Raw genomic sequence first — 19,987 nt, 5'->3', positions numbered from 1 at the left:
GGTCGGGGGCCTCGAGCCTTCTGTTGATGGGACGATCTTGGCTCCAGTAGCCGGCGGCGTTCGAGCCCTCTGCAACCAAAATATGAGGTGCTATTTCATATTCACGAGGAATATGTTTCATAAGGAATAGGTGACAGTTTCAGATCGAGACCATTCTTCAGACCTTTGCCACAATTGTGGGCCATTTACTTTGTTAGTCATAGTGATACAGCGTGGAAACGGGCACTATATCCCAACCTGCCCACACCAGCCAATATGTCCCAGCTACACTAGTCCCACCTGCCTACATTTGGACATAAGCGATAGGTGCACCATTCTCCAGCCTTCTCCCCACAACCCCTGATACCCATACTAACCAAGAATCTATCTATCTCTGCCTGAAAGATGACAAAGACCACCAGGGGCGCCGGGGAGATGGCAGCCCTGCCCACAGTGTGTTCGTTTTTTCATCTTTTTTTAATTTTAAGCATTTGTTGAAAGTGTGTTTTAATGTTGCTCAGTTTGCTTTGTGTGGGGGACGGGGGGAGGCGATCGGGGTAAACTTTTTTTCAGGCTCTTACCTTCCCGGAGATGTGATCAATTTTCGGATCACATTCTTCAGGCTCTGCGGCCTTCGATCGATGGAGCTGGAAGCCTCATCGGACTGTCGTGGACCCCACCGCAGGGCGCGGACTTAACATCGGAGCTGATCCCTTGCCTGCGATCACTCCCATGCGGAATTAACACTAGTGGAAACATCCTCTCCACATCCACTTTATCCAAGCCATTCATTATTCTGTACGTTTCAGTGAGGTCCCCCATCATTCTTCTAAACTCAATAAGTTAAGAATGGTCCATATACCTCCAAACCTGTCCTATCCATGTACCTGTCTAATTGTTATGAAACAGTTGCGATAGAAACATAGAAACATAGAAATTAGGTGCAGGAGTAGGCCATTCGGCCCTTCGAGCCTGCACCGCCATTCAATATGATCATGGCTGATCATCCAACTCAGTATCCCGTACCTGCCTTCTCTCCATACCCTCTGATCCCCTTAGCCACAAGGGCCACATCTAACTCCCTCTTAAATATAGCCAATGAACTGGCCTCGACTACCCTCTGTGGCAGGGAGTTCCAGAGATTCACCACTCTCTGTGTGAAAAAAGTTCTTCTCATCTCGGTTTTAAAGGATTTCCCCCTTATCCTTAAGCTGTGACCCCTTGTCCTGGAATACCCCCAACATCGGGAGCAATCTTCCTGCATCTAGCCTGTCCAACCCCTTAAGAATTTTGTAAGTTTCTATAAGATCCCCTCTCAATCTCCTAAATTCTAGAGAGTATAAACCAAGTCTATCCAGTCTTTCTTCATAAGACAGTCCTGACATCCCAGGAATCAGTCTGGTGAACCTTCTCTGCACTCCCTCTATGGTAATAATGTCCTTCCTCAGATTTGGAGACCAAAACTGTACGCAATACTCCAGGTGTGGTCTCACCAAGACCCTGTACAACTGCAGTAGAACCTCCCTGCTCCTATACTCAAATCCTTTTGCTATGAAAGCTAACATACCATTCGCTTTCTTCACTGCCTGCTGCACCTGCATGCCCACTTTCAATGACTGGTGTACCATGACACCCAGGTCTCGCTGCATCTCCCCTTTTCCTAGTCGGAGTACCCGTCTCAGCTACCTCTTCTAGCAGCTTGTTCCATACACACACCACTCTCAGTGTGAAAAGGTTACCAGTCAGATTTCTATTAAATCTTTTCCCCTTGGATAGAGTGGATGTGGAGGGGATGTTTCCACTAGTGGGAGAGTCTAGTATTAGAGGTCATAGCCTCAGAATTAATGGATGTTCTTTTAAGAAGGAGATGTGGAGGAATTTCTTTAGTCAGAGGGTGGTGAATCTGTGGGATTTTTTGCCACAGAAGGCTCTGGGAGCAAAACCAGTTAGTATATTTAAGGCAGAGAAAGATTCTTGATTAGTACGGGTATGAAAGATTATTAGGAGAAGGCAGGAGAATGGGGTTACTAGGGAGATATAGATTAGCCATGAATGGCGGAGACTTGATGGGCCAAACGGCCTAATTCTACTCCTATCACTTATGATCTTCACCTTGTTTTCCTTCCCTTGTTTGAGGGGTATCTCCACCGGACCTTGCCCCCCAATGTCCAGCAGCGGAAGGACCCTAGACAGTGGTCCTCCCCCATGGAGCCTTGGCGTTGGCTGCACCAAGCTACAGTACATCCCTCAGCACGTACTCCTGCAGTGTGGAGCGGGCCAGTCAGCAACATTCCCCAACGGATGTCTGGCTGCAATTTCTTTCCCGAAAGGAAGGAATTTTCAAGGCAGGAATGTGGGACCAGATGGATTGTTCTTACCCAGAGCTAGTAGGGACTCAATGGGCAGAATGGCCATCATCCACACTAAAATCATACTGTGATTCTCAGTGCAATAGTTAACATTCCTCTACATAAACGCTGCCTCACAGCGCCAGAGACCCGGGTTAGATCCTGACCACGGGTGCTGTCTGTACGGAGTTTGTACGTTCTCCCTGTGACCTGCGTGGGTTTTCTCCGAGATCTTCAGTTTCCTCCCACACTCCAAAGATGTACAGGTTTATAGGTGAATTGTCTTGGTATAAATGTAAATTATCCCGAGCGTGTGTAGGATAGTGTTAGTTTTTGGGGATCATGGTCGGCATGGACTCGATGGGCTGAAGGGCCTGTTTCCGCACTGTATCTCTAAACTAAACCTTTTTGGTCACATCTTCAAAAAGCCGTACGTCGAGTGGATTCATCTTCATATTTTATTCCTCGTTCTGTTTCAGATCACTGGATTTTGTTGACTGTCCATTTCCGGTTCAGTGATGAGTGAGTGCTTGCAACTGGCCACTCTGGGCCGGCCTTTCCAGTTGGGAATGCTGTACGACTGCCGATCAGATGCTCTGATCCCAGGTACTGGAATATCTTCACACAAATCATGAAGTCACATGAGCCCAGAGTAGGTGAAACGAAAGACATGATAAGGGAATAACATATAGTGCAAGGTAAAGCCAGCAAAGTCCGATCAAGGGTGGTCCAAGGGTCACCAACGAGGTAGATAGTGGTTCAGGACTGCTCTCTGGTTGTGGTAGGATTCACATCTACCTTCCACTCAATGAATTTCAACATGAGGGATTTTGTCAAATGCCCTCTGGTATGGGTTGGTATGGGGGGGTGATCTTATACAGGTGTGTAAAAACATGAGAGGACTAGATTGGGTAGATGCACAGAGTCACTTGCCCAGAGTAGGGGAATCAAGGACAAGAGGACATGGGTTTAAGGTGAAGGGGAAAAGATTTAATAGGAATCTGAGGAGTAACTTTTTCACACAATGGGTGGTGGATGTATGGAACAAGCTGCCAGAGGAGGTAGTTGAGGCTGGGATCATCCCAATGGTTAAGAAACAGTTAAATGGGTACATGGATAGGACAGGTTTAGAGGGGTATGGCAGGAAGGTGGGATCAGTGTAGCTGGGACATGTTTATCAGTGTGGGCAAGTCAGGCCTCTTAAAGGGCCTGTCCCACTTATGTGACCTTTACAGACGAATGCAGGCACCCGTGATAGGTCGTCGAAATTTTCAACATGTTGAGAATTCAGCGGCGACCAGAAAGACACTACGACTCTCTGGAGACCTCTCACGACCGTAGGAGACCTCTCACGACCATACAGGCGACCCCTGGCGACATGTCACGGGTGACCTCTCACGACCATACAGGCGACCCCTGGCGACATGTCACGGGTGACCTCTCACGACCATACAGGCGACCCCTGGCGACATGTCACGGGAGACCTCTCACGACCATAGGAGACCTCTCATGACAATACTGTATGGCCGTGAGAGGTCTCCAAAGAGTCATAGCATCTTTCTGGTCGCTGCTGAATTTTCAACAAATTGAAAATTTTGGTGACCTATCACGGGTGCCGGCAGTCGCCTGTAAAGGTCAATTAAGTGGGACAGGCCCTTTACATGCTGTATCACTCTATGATACAGTGGTGGTCATTGCAGGGCCATAAGTTCAGGTCACCAATGGTGACCACAACTTTGTCAGTTATAGTCCAGTTTATACAGTGGATTGAATATTGAGCGGCACGGTGGCACAGAGGTAGAGTTGCTGCCTTACAGCACCAGAGACCCAGGTTCGATCCTGACTACCTGTGCTGTCTGTACAGAGTTTGTACTTTCTCCCCGTGACCTGCGTGAATTTTCTCCGGGATCTCCGGTTTACCTCCCACACTGCAAGGACGTACAGTTTTGAAGGTTAATTGTCTTAGTAAAATTGTAAATTGTTCCTAGTGTGTGCAGGATAGTGTTAGCATGCGGGGATCACTGGTTGTCGCGGGCCTGATGGGCCGAAGGGCCTGTTTCCGCACCATATTTCTAAACTAAACTAGACATGGATATTTGAAGATGATCCAAGTCAACGCTTATCCATGTTCTCCTGAATTGCCTCCTGACCCGCTGTAGCACTCAATGTATTTTTTGTTTAGTTTAGAGATACAGCACAGAAACAGGCCCTTTGGCCCACTGAGTCAGCACCGACCAACGATCCCCGTACATTAACACTATCCAACCCACACTTGGGACAATGTTACATTTATACCAAGCCAATGAATCTACAAACCTGTACGCCTTTGGTGTGCGGGAGGAAACCGAAGATCTCAGTGAAAACCCCACGCGGTCACGGGGAGAACGTACAAACTCTGCACAGACAGCACCCGTAGTCAGGATCGAACCCAGGTCTGTGGCGGTGTAAGCGCTGTAAGGCAGCTACTCTACCGCTGTGCCACCAAGCCGCACCTATTGTTCATGTGATCAGTCCAGTGAGTGTAGAGTGTTTTACTTTCAGCCCAAGACATAGCCTGTACAGAGATTGAATCTACTGAAGGAATATTATTCACTTTGAGTAATTTTAACAATATTAACAGTTTTGATCGCTAATTTATCCTGTAGGCATCACCTTGTGGGACTTCCAGACACTGCAGAGCAACCTTGATCGTCGTGACCAGCCCAGCACTGAGTTTCACATCATTGCATCAGACTCCATGGAGAAGAAAGCCAATGCCCTCAATGTGTCAGGGTCACTGAAAGCGAGTTTCCTGGGTGGGTTAGTAGAGGTGAAAGGGTCGGCAAAATATCTCAGAGACACAAAGGAATCAGAGCAACAAGCACGAGTTACCCTTCAGTACAAAGCAACAACCAGGTTTGAACAACTGATGATGAGTCACTTAGGGAGACAGAATATTACCTACCCGAGTGTGTTTGATGAGGGCTCAGCCACCCATGTCATTACAGCAGTGCTGTATGGGGCCCAGGCCTTCTTTGTGTTTGATCAAGTGGCTTCTTCAGCAGAGAACATACAGAATATTCAGGGCAACATGGAGGTGATGATTCAACTTCTTCCTCAGATTGCGATCGAGGGAGAGGCCTCCCTAGAAATGACAGAAGAACAAAAGTCACATGCCGAGAAATTTAACTGCACCTTTTATGGGGATTTCTCACTGAAGAACAATCCCACCACCTTCAAAGACGCCATCAATATCTACGCAACACTTCCAAACCTCCTGGGTCCAGATGGAGAACATTCAGTGCCCATCACAGTCTGGCTCTATCCTCTCAATAAACTCGACTCAAAAGCTGCCCAGTTGGTGAGGGAGATCAGCGTGGGACTGGTCAATCGCTGCCAGGATGTCCTAGAACAGCTCAGTGAGGCCGCGATGAGGTGCAATGACCTGATGAAAGACAGTGTCCCAGTTCAGTTTCCCGAGATCGGGGACAGGATACTTCAATTCCAAGAGATGTGTCTGCAGTATAAACTGGTTTTCCAAAGGACCTTAGCCAGAGTTTTGCCGTCCATTCGGGGCGGTGAGAAGGAGGAAGGGTTGCTGACGGACATATTGAAGAACAGGGAGCAGTCACCATTTAAACACCAAGCACTGACCACATGGCTGGATGACAAGGAATCGGAGATGATGGTTGTGGGACGTTGCCTCAGGATAATGAAAGACATACCTGTTGTGAAATCAAGGAGAGAGTTGCATGAAGTGTTGAAGGGTCCAGTAACAGACTACGTGGTCTGCTTCACATTCACAACACTGCATCAGGAGGATCTTTACCTGTCAGAGGCAAACAACTACCTCCAATCTCCCACAGCTCAGAAAATGGAGACACAACCTCCTGTTGATGGAGCCTGTACAAAACGACAAAGTGACTCCTGGTTTAACTTGCCATCTGTATCCCAGCAGATGAGGAAGACATCAGGATCATTCCTGGACTTTGCCACCGCCAATATAGCAGATGGGAAAATAAAATTTGCTGTTGGATCTGTGAGGGATGACAGCAACATAGGAGCGTCAATTTACCTGTATGATGGAGGATGTCTGGAGAACCAGTGCTTTGTTCCTCTGTCACAGCCCGAGATACCTACATCTAGTAGAACAACACATGACAGTGTGACTCTGCAGTTACAGCCTCCAACATTTGGTGCCGGTGAGATTGTGGGCTACAAGGTAGAGTACCGAGGTAGCCAGCAGGAGGAATGGACAATTCTGGATACTCCTGATCAATGCCACTCCTTCACAATACCTGGGTTACAGCCACACCAGGAGTATCACTTCCGATACAGAGCAGTGACCAAGGTAGGGGTCAGCAAGGCTAGTGAGAGCTACAAGAGCATCACCCAGCCAGCAAGTCCACCTGGTAATCCGGTCTTCCAGGATTGTTCATCCAGCCCAACACTGCACTCCACAACCATCTATCGAGTCCCCGTGTCTGCTGACTGTGGTGAAACAGGGTCTAGTGAAGCAAGTGAGGAGGTTTCAATAAAAATAGGAAACACACCAATCACAATAGCCCGGAAACAACGAAGTGACACACAATTAATATCCCAAGGAAACCCTTCCATTTACAAGCTCAAACTACAGGAGCAGGTAGCTGATAAAGACAAACAGCTTGTGAAATGCTCCTTCGGAAAACCCACTACAAAATACACAATGAAGACAATTATGGTTCTGGGAGCAACTGGCTCAGGAAAGTCAACCCTCATCAATGGGATGATCAACTACATCTTGGGCGTGGAATGGGGAGACAACTTCAGATACAAGTTAATAGCGGAAGATACAGGAAAATCCCAGGCTGAGAGTCAGACATCCTCCATCACTGCCTACCAGCTCCACCATCAGGTAGGATTTAACATCGATTACTCTCTGACGATCATTGACACGCCAGGATTCGGGGACACCAGGGGCATCAGCCGGGATCAACTGATCACTGAGCAAATCCGTGAATTCTTCTCTTCCCCGCAGGGTGTTGATCAGATTGACGCCGTGTGTTTTGTTGCTCAAGCCTCCCTGGCTCGCCTGACTCACGCACAGAAATATGTCTTTGATTCGATTCTTGCTATTTTTGGCAAAGATATTTCAGAAAACATTCAGATCCTGGTGACTTTCGCAGACGGACAGCCTCCCCCAATCCTGGGTGCCCTGAAATTAGCTGAGGTACCGTGTCCCAAAGACACAACGGGTCTGCCAGTACACTTCAAGTTTAACAATTCAGCTATTTTTGCCCAGCGTCCAATCTCAGGGGGAGAGAACGATGATAACTTTGATGCAATGTTTTGGAAGATGGGAGCAAACAGTATGAAGAAATTCTTCACAGCTCTGAACACAATGGAAACCAAAAGTTTGAGTTTAACCAGAGAGGTTCTGAAGGAACGTAAGCAGCTGGAAATTGCAGTGGTGGGATTGCAGAAGCAGATCCGAGTTGGTCTCACCAAACTGGAAGAACTCAGGAAAACGCAACAAGCTCTGAACCAACACCAGACCGAGCTGGATGCAAATAAAAATTTTGACTATGAGATTGAAGTTACACATCCAGTAAAGGAGGATATTAGTGGGACTGGTAATTATATAACCAACTGTCAGAAATGTTTCTTTACCTGCCACTTTCCCTGCTACATTCCTAATGATAATGATAAACGTGGTTGTGGTGCAATGGACCGACAAGGGAACTGTAGGATCTGTCCACAAAAGTGCATCTGGAATGTTCACTTCAACCAAAAGTACAAGTTTGATTATGTAACGAAAAAGGAGAAGAGGACATACAGTGAGCTGAAAGAAAAGTACGAGAATGCCTATGGTGCGAAGATGACCCAGCAGAATGTTATGGAATCACTTGAGCAGGAGTTTGCTGACGTGGAGTTCACAGTTCTGGCGCTGATTGATCAATTATCTGGCAGCATTAGGCGACTTGAAGAAATAGCTCTGAGGCCAAACCCATTATCCACCCCAGCTTACATTGACCTCATGATTCAGTCTGAGAAAGAAGAGGCGAAGCCCGGGTTCATGGAGCGAATTCAGACACTGGGGAAAGTAAAGGAACAGGCAGAGTTAATACAGAAGGTAGCAAATAATGAGAATCTGTTACCAGGGGGGTTGAAGGGAGGTCCAACGGTTGGGAAAAGTGCTGGAAAAAAGACGGAAGGAAAATTTTCTAAAATTATGAATTTGTTCACATTCAAATAGTAGATGATAACAATTCCAACTGTTCCCAATAGAGGGTGCAAATGTTTCACTCAACCCTGAAACAATCCATTCTTCTAATTCCCCCTCCTTCTCCTGCCTCACCTTCCCACAGCCTTTCACACCACACCTTACTTCTTCAATGCTGCCCCACCATCACCAGCTAGCTGCCACTCCCTTCACCCTGCTACTTGGCCAAGTACCATGTCATTACCTCATGAGAGCCTGAAGAATCTATCCACAACCCTTCCTGTTCCATGTTCATGTTCCCGCGCGGAGAGCTCACCTAAATCCCGTCGCCCAATTCTTCACTAGATGGGCTGCCCCCTGCACTAGATCATAACCTTCTTCCCCAAACCCCACTCTGTCCGTGAGGTCAGACGGCACATTTCCCACCGAACTTCGGAGGAGGGGAAGCTTTCTGTCAGCTCTGTCTCTCCCTGGTCATCGCCAGAGTTCGAGTCACGGGCTGGTGGGGGGTAAAGTAGTCATAGACAGTGTCATGGAAACTGTTCTACCCCCCCCCAGCCTCAGGACAAGATACAGAGTGCACGTCAAACTCAGCAGGACTTGACCTCTGTCGCCACTGAGACAGCGACACACACACAGGTACTCCTCCAGCTCACAGGCTCGTTGAGAAGTGGGGCTCATCAAGAGCCTGAGAAGGACCAAATGAAATGGAGCATCACATCACAGAACAACCTCCTTCACTCTCCATGTGCTCACCACTCAGGGATCAGTACCTTCCATGTCCTGGACCCCATCACCCGATGGATCTTCTCCAGAAAGAAGGAGCCTCAGGCCAAAGCCAACCAAATACCCCCACCTGCACACAAAACCATCTGCAAGAGGGCCCACAGGGCACCAGACATCTTGGAACTAGAGCTGGGAGATAGCTGCTCAGTATCGCTGTCATTGGAATGAGATTCAGATTACATGGCGGTGTTTACAGGGAGATGTGGAACTGGTTTAAGGCAAATATTAGTTGGGCGAGCTAGACTGCCTTCCACAGACACGATGGACTGAATGGCCTTCTGCCGTGCTGTGACTATCCCAGATTGCACCAGACCCATTCTCCAGCTTGACCTTCACCTTGATGTGAGCTTCCGGTTCCATGTTTATTATATTACCGAGGTCTTGTTCTACCTTCGAGACCGGGGATAAAAGCATCGGTGAAATTCAGGTATAGGGTAACAAGTGAGGATGGGGAAGGACATCTGAGCCCCCTTGTGAACAGGCTCAGAGTCCCTCTTGAACTCAGGGACAGGGTACGAGCTTACTTTCCCCGCTGCCTAATGCACATCCTGTTCATCGATTCGCCAGCAACTGAGGCAGAGTTTCTGTGTCCCAGCTGGTAACGGGACTGAGTCACCACATTGACTCCTTCCTGCCCTGCTGTGGCACATGCCTAGCCTGCAAGTCCTGCATATCGGAATGGAGTTCCTCCTAGTCCCGATGGCACTTCATGCATTTTGCAAGTCCCGGCCTTGTTTGTCCTCCCAAATCATATCTCATATCGGCAGTGACTCCCACCTGCCATCCCTCTGTCCATTTCACAGAAATGAACAATATATCAAGTAGTCTCAGAATAGACTGCTCATGACTGACATCAATTTACATGTCATCTTCAAACTTGCTAATCATAGAAACATAGAAACATAGAAATTAGGTGCAGGAGTAGGCCATTCGGCCCTTCGAGCCTGCACCGCCATTCAATATGATCATGGCTGATCATCCAACTCAGTATCCCGTACCTGCCTTCTCTCCATACCCTTTGATCCCCTTAGCCACAAGGGCCACATCTAACTCCCTCTTAAATATAGCCAATGAACTGGCCTCGACTACCCTCTGTGGCAGGGAGTTCCAGAGATTCACCACTCTCTGTGTGAAAAAAGTTCTTCTCATCTCGGTTTTAAAGGATTTCCCCCTTATCCTTAAGCTGTGACCCCTTGTCCTGGACTTCCCCAACATCGGGAGCAATCTTCCTGCATCTAGCCTGTCCAACCCCCTAAGAATTTTGTAAGTTTCTATAAGATCCCCTCTCAATCTCCTAAATTCTAGAGAGTATAAACCAAGTCTATCCAGTCTTTCTTCATAAGACAGTCCTGACATCCCAGGAATCAGTCTGGTGAACCTTCTCTGCACTCCCTCTATGGCAATAATGTCCTTCCTCAGATTTGGAGACCAAAACTGTACGCAATACTCCAGGTGTGGTCTCACCAAGACCCTGTACAACTGCAGTAGAACCTCCCTGCTCCTATACTCAAATCCTTTTGCTATGAAAGCTAACATACCATTCGCTTTCTTCACTGCCTGCTGCACCTGCATACCCACTTTCAATGACTGGTGTACCATGACACCCAGGTCTCGCTGCATCTCCCCTTTTCCTAGTCGGCCACCATTTAGAATCAGACTTCTGTGTTGAGATAAAAAATCATTCTTCTTTTCAACTGTCAGGCCCAATCACCAGCCTCTCTGACACAACATTTGTCATGGTTGTCGGATCATAAATCCTCCACATCACGCTCTGAATCCTATTAACAAGCCCATTATGGATCCAATTTCTTCTAGATCCCAAAAGCTCGACCCTCCGTGACAAGTTTCCCTTATATGCCCTGTCAAAGACTACATTACCCTCAATGCCCTCGTCAATACATTCTATTGCCTCTTCAAACAAATAATCAGATTGATCAAGTAGGATCTCTTCTTAACAAAGTTCTTCTGTCTGTGCAAGTGCACATCAACCCTGTTCCACAGCTTTTCTTCTCCTCTATGACTGATAGTAGATTTGGAGCTGTAATTACCTGGTTTATTCCCACTGCCCTCCTTGAATAAAGAGACCACATTTCCGCTCTTCAGCCTTCATGTACTTTACTCAGAGACAACAGCAGGAATCCTTGCAAGGCTCAAAGCAATCTCATCCCCTTCCTCTCATAGCAGCCTTGGGTATATCCATCTTAAATCCCTCCAAGTTATCTAATATTTCCTTCTTAATGATAACATGTTTTAAGGTTCACCGACTGCAATGTCGTTCCCTTCCGTGAATACAGAGGAGATTTATTCATTTCAGATTTCATCCACATCCTATGGTTCCAATGGGTCCTATGCATTTGCTGGATACATTTAAAATGCTTTGGTCTTATTCTTAATCATGTCTGCAGTGATACGTTGTGCCCTCATTTGCTTAATAAGCATTTTTTACTTGTTACGTCCAATACTTATTTTTTATTCCATATTCTCCCTTTTCTTCATTCCTTGACAACTTTTATCTTCCAAAAGCAATAGGAAAAATGTCTTTTCCAAAAGCAATAGGATAATTTTTTTAAAGAACAAAGTGCCGGGGTAATTCAGCTGTTCAAGTAGCATCTCCGGAAGACATGTCCCACTGAGATGCTGTTTGACCTGCTGAGTTACTCCAGCAGTTATTGTTCGACTCATTATCCTTTCAAAAGTTATGTGTAATTTTTCAATGGACCATTGATCTAACGTTGATGCTACTGCATATTCAATAATGTATACCTGGTAGACATTGCATTGTAATGAATATATGGCTTAATGCTAATAATGCTATTTTTTTAATTAACAATTATAGATACGCTGGGTTTGATTAATGAACCTTGTATGCAAACTTTGATGATTCGTTGGGAAGTTAGGTTCTTGTTCTGGGACAAATGAGTAGGCTCATCAGAAGCTACAAATCAACACACCCTATTGAGTATTGATCCGGATATCTGACAACTGGGAGACAGAACAAAGTAAGTGTATCCATCAGGAATACCACTAAGGGAAAGATGATGAGGAAATGGAGACAGAAAGAGTGACAGCAGAAGGAGAAAAAGTTGATGGTGAAATGAAGAAGGGTAAGCGACTCTACAGCAGAGGATATTCGACAGGAATAGAGGGAAAGGAGTCAGAGAGAGAGAGACGTCAGAACCACATGTGTCAGGGAATGGGAGATACATTAGGGAAAGAGGGAAGTGTTGGTGAGGAGGAAAGACGATGGAGAGAGACAACGAGAGGGTGAGAGGTGACAGAAAGGAGGCAGCCACCAGGGAGAGAGGAAAGCGCTGGTGATGAAAAGAAGTGAGCAGAGTAAAAAAAAGAGAGAAAGGTAATGGAGAGGAGCAGAGAAAGTGGTAGAGAGATCACGGGGGGGGGGGGGGGGCGGTAGAGGTGATCGAGAGAGACAGGGATGTGGTGACGCAAACAGAGGAGGAGAGAGGCAACATGAAGTGGGGCAATGGAAGGGGCAACAGAGAGTGGGGCAATGGGATATGTGACAGAGAATGGGACAATGGGAGAGGTGACACAGTGAGGCAATGGGAGAGGTGACACAGTGGAGCAATGGGAGAGGTGACAGAGTGGGGCAATGGGAGAGGCGACACAGTGGGGCAATGGGAGAGGTGACACAGTGGGGCAATGGGAGAGGTGACACAATGGGGCAATGGGAGAGGTGACACAGTGGGGCAATGGGAGAGGTGACACAGTGGGGCAATGGGAGAGGTGACACAGTGGGGCAATGGGAGAGGTGACACAGTGGGGCAATGGGAGAGGTGACACAGTGGAGCAATGGGAGAGGTGACAGAGTGGGGCAATGGGAGAGGTGACACAGTGGGGCAATGGGAGAGGTGACACAATGGGGCAATGGGATATGTGACACAGTGGGGCAATGGGAGAGGTGACACAGTGGGGCAATGGGAGAGGTGACAGAGAGTGGGGCAATGGGAGAGGTGACAGAGAGTGGGGCAATGGGAGAGGTGACCGAAGGAGTCAAAAGAGGGAAACAGAAGATGAAATGCAGACCCGAACTACACATTTCTTCCAGAACCAAGTAATCTCTTCCCCTGCTTTACTTTGTAGTTGTGCAGTAATCAAATAATAAATGATTCATAAAATGAAATAAAATGCTTGACGCTCACAATACCAGTGTCTGGTTGTTGATTCCTCTACACCAGCAAAATAAATCATGTGATTTCTCTGAAATAATACATTAAATGAAAATTATGGTGAAAATAGTTGTAAATTGAGCAGTGATAACAATCTCCAGAAGAAACAGAGTTGTGAAATAGGTGGTTGAAAACAGGGATAATATGATTCAAAGAAGGGCAAAGGGTCAATGGGGGAACAGGACGGTACATAGAAACCTAGAAAATAGGTGCAGGAGTAGGCCATGTCCTTGTTCCCCATGATTAATTCACCTGTTTCTGACTGCAAGGGACCTACATTTGTTTTAACTAATACGACAGATAAAGAAGCAGGTGGAGAGATGCAGAGGATCGTTGGAGAATGCTCGTCCCTCAGGTACCCGGTTCTTACTCATGTTTGGATAAGGGCGAGGGCAACAGTATGTGCACACTGTCCATGACACATGCGACCATTCAAGTACAGGGCGAAAAGAGTAATGCAGTAGCCACAGAGGGTGGCATGATCGAGGGAACAGATGCTGCTCTCTGTAGCAGAGACAGGGAGCTCCTGCACCGTGCTACAATTAAGGATATCTCTGGAGAAAAAAAGAAACAGATGCCGGAATCATGAGCAAAACACAAAGTGATGTAGTAACTCAGCGGATCAGGCAACATCCAAAGAAGGATGGTGACCCGAAACGTAGTCTATCCATGTCCTCCAGACCAGCTGCCTGACCTGCTGAGTTATTCCAGCACTTTGTGTTTTATTTAAGGTCATCTCTTCTGGGCTGGAGAAGAACTTGGAATAGGAAGGAAATGTATCCACTTGTTATCAGGGGCCGCGGAGCATTTTTGAAAGTGGGGGGGGGCTGAGCGTCTCTGATCATTGGCCTTGGGGGTACCCGGCGAGGGAATGGAGCGCCCCCCTCCCACAGTGGGGACATTTTGAAATTTGATGTATTAAAATCATGTTTTAGTGCATTGTAGAAGTATGGTTTCAATGTTTTTTGTTTGAAGTATTTTTAAGATAATGTAGGGCCCACATGAGAGATAGGAGCAGGTGATTATTATTATTGTTATTGGTCGACCTCCAAAAACCAGGGGATAATCATACAGGCCATCCCCCAGCCCAAAAAGTGGGGGGATACATCCCCCCCATCCCCCTGTTAATGCTCAATCAAGCATTCACAGACTATTTGTGGACAGGTGACACCCTCCTCCCACCCCCCTCCTCCCACCCCCCTCCTCCCACCCCCCTCCTCCCCCCCCCCCCCCCCCCGGTCACGATGTTCCCTCGGGCTTGGTCTCTGGCATATTTCTCACTCCCAACTCTCACCCAATGTTGGCAGCCCTGAATTAAGTCACAAACTAAACATATTCACCAATCAAGACATAATATATACCACAATGGCATGCAGCAAATTTATAATACAGTATCTCCTCTTTTTACACATTGCAATGAATGCAATTTCTATTATTTCTTTATACTTCCAAACAAAAATGTGGTTGGATTATTCAGTGTATGATTAACCTCGGTGAGACCAAGCACAGACTTGGCGATTGCTTCGCACAACACCTCCACTCAGTTCACAATTACCAACTTGATCTCCCGGTGGCTCAACACTTCAACTCCCCTTCCCGTTCCGAATCCAACCTTTCTGTCCTCGGCCCTCTCCATGGCCAGAGTGAGGCCCACCGCATATTGGAGGAGCAGCACCTTATATTTGCTTGGGTAGTTTACACCCCAGTGGTATGAACATTGCCTTCTCTAATTTCAGGTAGTCTTTGCTTTTTCCTTCCTTCCCCTCCCATTTCCAGCTCTCCGACAGCCTACTGTCTCCGCATCTTCCTTCCTTTTTCGTGTGTCTCCCCCCCCCGACATCGATCTGAAGAAGGGTCTCAAACCGAAACGTCGTCTATTCCTTCGCTCCATAGATGCTGCCTTACCCGCTGATTTTCTCCAGCTTTTTTGTCGACCACCACTGGCCACATCTTCCCAGCTCCTCCCGTTGGCTTTCCGCAGAGACCGCTTCCTCCGTAACTCCCTGGTCAATTCGTCCCTTCCCACCCAAACCATTTCCCTTGCAACCCCCGGAAATGCTACACTTGTCACTTTACCCCCCCCCCCCCCCCCCCCCCCCCCCCTTGGCTCCGTTCAAGGACCCAAGCAGTCATTCCAGCCTCCTCCAACCTCATGTATTGCATCCACTGCTCTAGGTGTCAGCTGCTTTACATCGGTTATATCAAGCCTAGGCTTGACGATCGTTTCGCCCAACACCTCCACTCGGTCCGCAATAACCAACCTGATCTCCCGGTAGCTCAGCACTTCAACTTCCCCACCCATTCCGAATCCAACCTTTCTGTCCTGGGCCTCTTCCATGGCCAGCACCTCATATTTCGCATGGGCAGTTTACACCCCAGCGATATGAACATTGACTTCTTCAATTTCAGGTAATCCCTGCTTTCTCCTCCCCTTCCCAGCTCTCCCTCAGCCCAGTGTCTCCGCCTCTTCCTTTCTTCTTCCCGTCCCCCCCACCCTCACATCAGTCTGAAGAAGGGTCCCGACCCGAAACGTCGCCCATTTCCTTCGCTCCATAGATCGTGAGTTTCTCCAGTATTTTTGTCTATCCATTCACACAAGTTCTGTTACCCCAATTTCCCTCACCCACTCCCTACACATTATTGGCAATTCTACAGAGACAAGTTAACCTACAAAGCCAATGCGTCTTTGGGATGTGGGAGGAAACCCACACGCTTGCAGGGAGAATGTGCAAATTAAACACAAATTCAACAAAGTGCCCAAGGACAGGATCGAACACAGATCTCTGGCGTGTGAGGCAACAAGTCTCCCAGCTGTGCTTCCCGTCCCCTCCACCCTCACATCAGTCTGGTGGCACAACGGTAGAACTATTGTCTTACAGCGCTAGAGACCCAGGTTTGATCCTGACTATGGCTGCTGTCTGTACGGAGTTTGTACGTTCTCCCCGTGACTTGTGTGGATTTTCTCTGAAATCTTCAGTTTCCTCCAACATCACAAAGACCTACACACCTACAGATTTGTTACATAATTGGCTTGGTATAAATGTAAATGTAAAATTGTCCCTAATGTGTGTAGGATAGTGTTAATGTGCGGGGATTGCTGGTCGGTGGGCCGAGGGGCCCATTTCCCATGCTGTATCTCTAAACTAAACTAAACAACTTCCCCGTACACTTTATGGAGCCCAGAACAAGGCACAATACCACCAGCTGACATGGGACAGCATGTTTCTACCTTTGTTAATCGGTTAATGAAGCCCCCAAATTGTTTTTTGTTAATTCATCTTGCATTCTTTAGCCTTTCTCAATCCTTGTGTTTCCCTTTTCTAATTCCATCCCAATAAGGGAAAACAAAATACAAGGATACAACTAAATGAAGTGTAGCCCCAGTTAGAAGCTACACATCTCTTCCAGAACCAAGTAATCTCTTTCCCTGTTTTATTTTGTATGTGTTCATTAATCAAACAAATAAATGCTTCATACAACAAAATAAAATGTTTACAGGCCTCAATACCGGTGTCTGGTTGTTAGTCCCTTTATGCAAGAGAAAATATCACTAGATTTCTCAGAACATTCTGATCAAGATTGCTGTAAATAGTGCAGTCAGTTACAGTAATCTCCAGAGGAAACACAGTATGGTGAAATAGGCAGGTAATTACAATGATAGAAACATAGAAAATAGGTGCAGGAGGAGGCCATTTGGCCCTACGAGACAGCACCGCCATTCATTGTGATCATGGCTAATCTTCCCCATTCAATAACCCGTGCCTGCCTTCTCCCCATATCCCTTGCCCCTAGAGCTCAATCTAACTCTCTCTTAAATCCATCCAGTGATTTGGCCTTGTGGTTTTCAATGCTCAAATTAATTCAGATCACGTGGAGAATTCTTCAAGAAGTTCAAACTTTAATTTGCAAATAAGAGCTAGTTCCCCACGCATCAAATCACGTGGAGCTCTCTCCCGCGCTCCTTCAAGACAAAGGATCATCGCTTTTTATACCATTTTCAAATCAGCATGCCCCACCCGTTACATTTCCATATCCAATCATTTGCTAACATTCACTTATTACCAGCCAATCACTTGCTCCCACTTCCCAGTACATTCCCACATTTTCAACTGATGTAGGTGTCACATGACTCCTTGTGGCCCCTTCCCTTGCCATGTGCGTTTAACTCCTTTGTTCAGATTTCATTCCAACAAAGTGAAATTCACGAAAAATAGACAATTCCCAGAACCCACTTCTCAAAATACAAAAGATACAGTTTATATTAACAAGACATTGTTCCCATTAAACCTATACATCTTGGGAAATAATGTAACTTCTTAAACTACAGATCCAAACACAAAGATCTAATCTAAAATGAAAATACAATATATATTTCCCTAATTAAAATATAATATATATATCCCAGATGATCTTCTTTATAAATCATATTTAAACTAATATTATTTTACGTTACACACTTTAAAATAGAAATTTAGCAAGGATCATAAAAATGTCTAACTTGACTAATAATAATTGTCTCTTGGCCATCTTACACTCCCTCCCCCTTTCTTGTTATATCTAGGGGATGGCATTCCAACTTCATCCTTGAGCTTCTTTATGACTTTGCCATCACACAGACCACATTATTCAAAGGATTGTTGCATTACCAGCCCCACTACTCTATCTTAAAGCCTTAGTCACCTTAGTTTTTATAAACATAAGAAATCCAACATACAAAGGTCACATACTCCTCACCCAACCAAACTTGTCCCTTCTCATCTATCTTTCCTCTTATCCCAACATGAGTATAATTAAACGTAGCTCACAGATCCTGAGACGCCTTCCTATCTTAGACTAATATAAACAGTTGTCAGTCGTAAACGCTGAGCCCTTTGTGTTATAGAAGAGCTGAGGAATGTGTCCTAACGAAAAAGCATGTGGTCTGTGACCAAATGGCCTGTAACCTGAGAACGGCCACACTAACAAACTACTTTTAAATACAGATTATATAAGTTACATTTAATACAGAAAATAATATCTACTCTAGCCTCCACTGCCCTCTGTGGCAGGGAATTCCACAAGTTCACAACTTTCTGGGTGAAAAAGTTTTTTCTCACCTGTCTTAAATGGGCTCCCCTTTATTCTAAGACTGTGACCCCTGATTCTGGGATCGCCCAACATTGGGAACATTTTCCTGTATATATCTTGTCCAGTCCTTTTATAAGTTTCTATAAGATATCCCCTCATCCTTCTAAACTCCAGTGAATACAAGCCTAGAATCAAGTCCGATCCAGAATCAAGTCCGATCCAGCTCAAAGGAACAGGGTTGAATCCAATGGCTGATAATCTATGCAACAGAAACAAGGAACTGCAGATGATGGTCTACAGAAAAGGACTAAGTGATGTAGTAACCCAGCGGGTCAGGCAGCATCTCTCGAGAACAGAGATAGATGATGTTTGAGCTCAGAACCCTTATTTGGAGTCACGATGTTTATGTTTAGGAAAGAACTGCAAGTGCTGGCCTACACCATAGATAGACACAAAATGCTGGACTAACTCCACTGGTCAGGCAGTATCTCTGGAGAATAGGTGATGTTTCGGCTTGAGACCCTTCTTTAGCCTGGGAGTCAAGGGAGAGGGAAACTTGAGATATGAAAAGATACAAAGGTATGAAAAGGACAAATCAATTCCAGCAATGATGATCGAGAAAAGGTGGAGCCCACAATGGTCCATTGTTGTCTGCGGAGAAAGTAATAATGAGTTATACAAACAGTGAAACTCATCAGGACGATAGTGAAACTAGAATAACGACTAGGGTGGAATGGGACGACGAGAGGGAATGCAAGGGCTACTTGAAGTGAGAGAATTCAACGTTCATACCGTAAGCTGCCAAAGTGAAATATGAGGTGCTGTTCCTCCAATTTGCATTTGGCCTACCTGTGACAGTGGAGGAGGACCAGGACGGAAAGATCAGTATCTCCCGATCGCTGAACATTTTAACTCACCTTCCCATTTTCATACTGACCTTTCTGTTCTTTGCCTCCTCCGGTAACGGTCCTGGTTTCCTGCTGCTGTTGGTCCCTGTTCGGATCGCCATCGGTCCTGGAGAGGTCAGTGTCCTCACTCCCATTTACCTCGATCCTCAGAGCCCGCACTGGAAGCTTGGGTATCCGCTCAGACATGTTGTGTCTTGCTTACCAAATAGAGAAAGGCCTGGATAGAGTGGATGTGGAGAGAATGTTTCCATTGGTGGAAGAGTCTAGGACCAGACGGCACAGCGTTAGAATTAAAGGACGTTCCTTTAGGAGAGTAATTTCTTTAGTCAGAGGATCGTGAATCTGTGGAATTCATTTCCACAGAAGGCTGTGTAGGCCAAGTCAATTGATATTTTTAAGAATAAAACTTATAGAGATGTTAAGAAACAATTAGGTTTGGAGGGTTATGGACCAAACGCAGGCAGGTGGGACTAGTGTAGATGGGGAATGTTGGCCGTTGTGGGCAAGTTGGGCTGAAGGACCTGTTTC

At 46.3% G+C, this 19,987-nt stretch overlaps 2 protein-coding genes and 1 long non-coding RNA gene across 3 annotated transcripts in view; all 3 read left to right on the top strand.

Moving 5' to 3' along the window:
* The window catches only part of LOC116989973 (stonustoxin subunit alpha-like), a 224,785-nt gene extending 217,829 nt beyond the window's left edge, over positions 1–6,956 (top strand). Inside the window, exons 3-5 of the mRNA XM_033047528.1 lie at positions 2,807–2,933; positions 4,973–6,826; positions 6,943–6,956. Coding sequence (XP_032903419.1) covers positions 2,846–2,933; positions 4,973–6,826; positions 6,943–6,956 — 1,956 coding nt within the window. The 5' untranslated portion in view covers positions 2,807–2,845. The remainder of the gene's footprint in view (positions 1–2,806; positions 2,934–4,972; positions 6,827–6,942) is intronic.
* A 1-nt stretch (position 6,957) lies between these two features.
* On the top strand, positions 6,958–8,737 carry LOC116990154. Its single transcript, XM_033047695.1, has one exon. The coding sequence runs from the start codon at positions 7,012–7,014 to the stop codon at positions 8,539–8,541; it is 1,530 nt and encodes a 509-aa protein (XP_032903586.1). The 5' UTR covers positions 6,958–7,011; the 3' UTR covers positions 8,542–8,737.
* Positions 8,738–12,653: 3,916 nt separating this feature from the next.
* Positions 12,654–13,455, top strand: LOC116990159. The gene is made up of 2 exons (XR_004416447.1): positions 12,654–12,866; positions 13,296–13,455. It is a non-coding gene; the product is annotated as an uncharacterized LOC116990159 (long non-coding RNA).
* The last annotated feature ends 6,532 nt before the right edge of the window (positions 13,456–19,987 follow it).

Source organism: Amblyraja radiata, chromosome 30, assembly GCF_010909765.2.
Source record: "Amblyraja radiata isolate CabotCenter1 chromosome 30, sAmbRad1.1.pri, whole genome shotgun sequence".
Classification (NCBI taxonomy): domain Eukaryota; kingdom Metazoa; phylum Chordata; class Chondrichthyes; order Rajiformes; family Rajidae; genus Amblyraja; species Amblyraja radiata.
The sequence above is the reverse complement of the archived record's forward strand: the minus strand, read 5'-3'. Positions and strand labels throughout refer to the sequence as shown.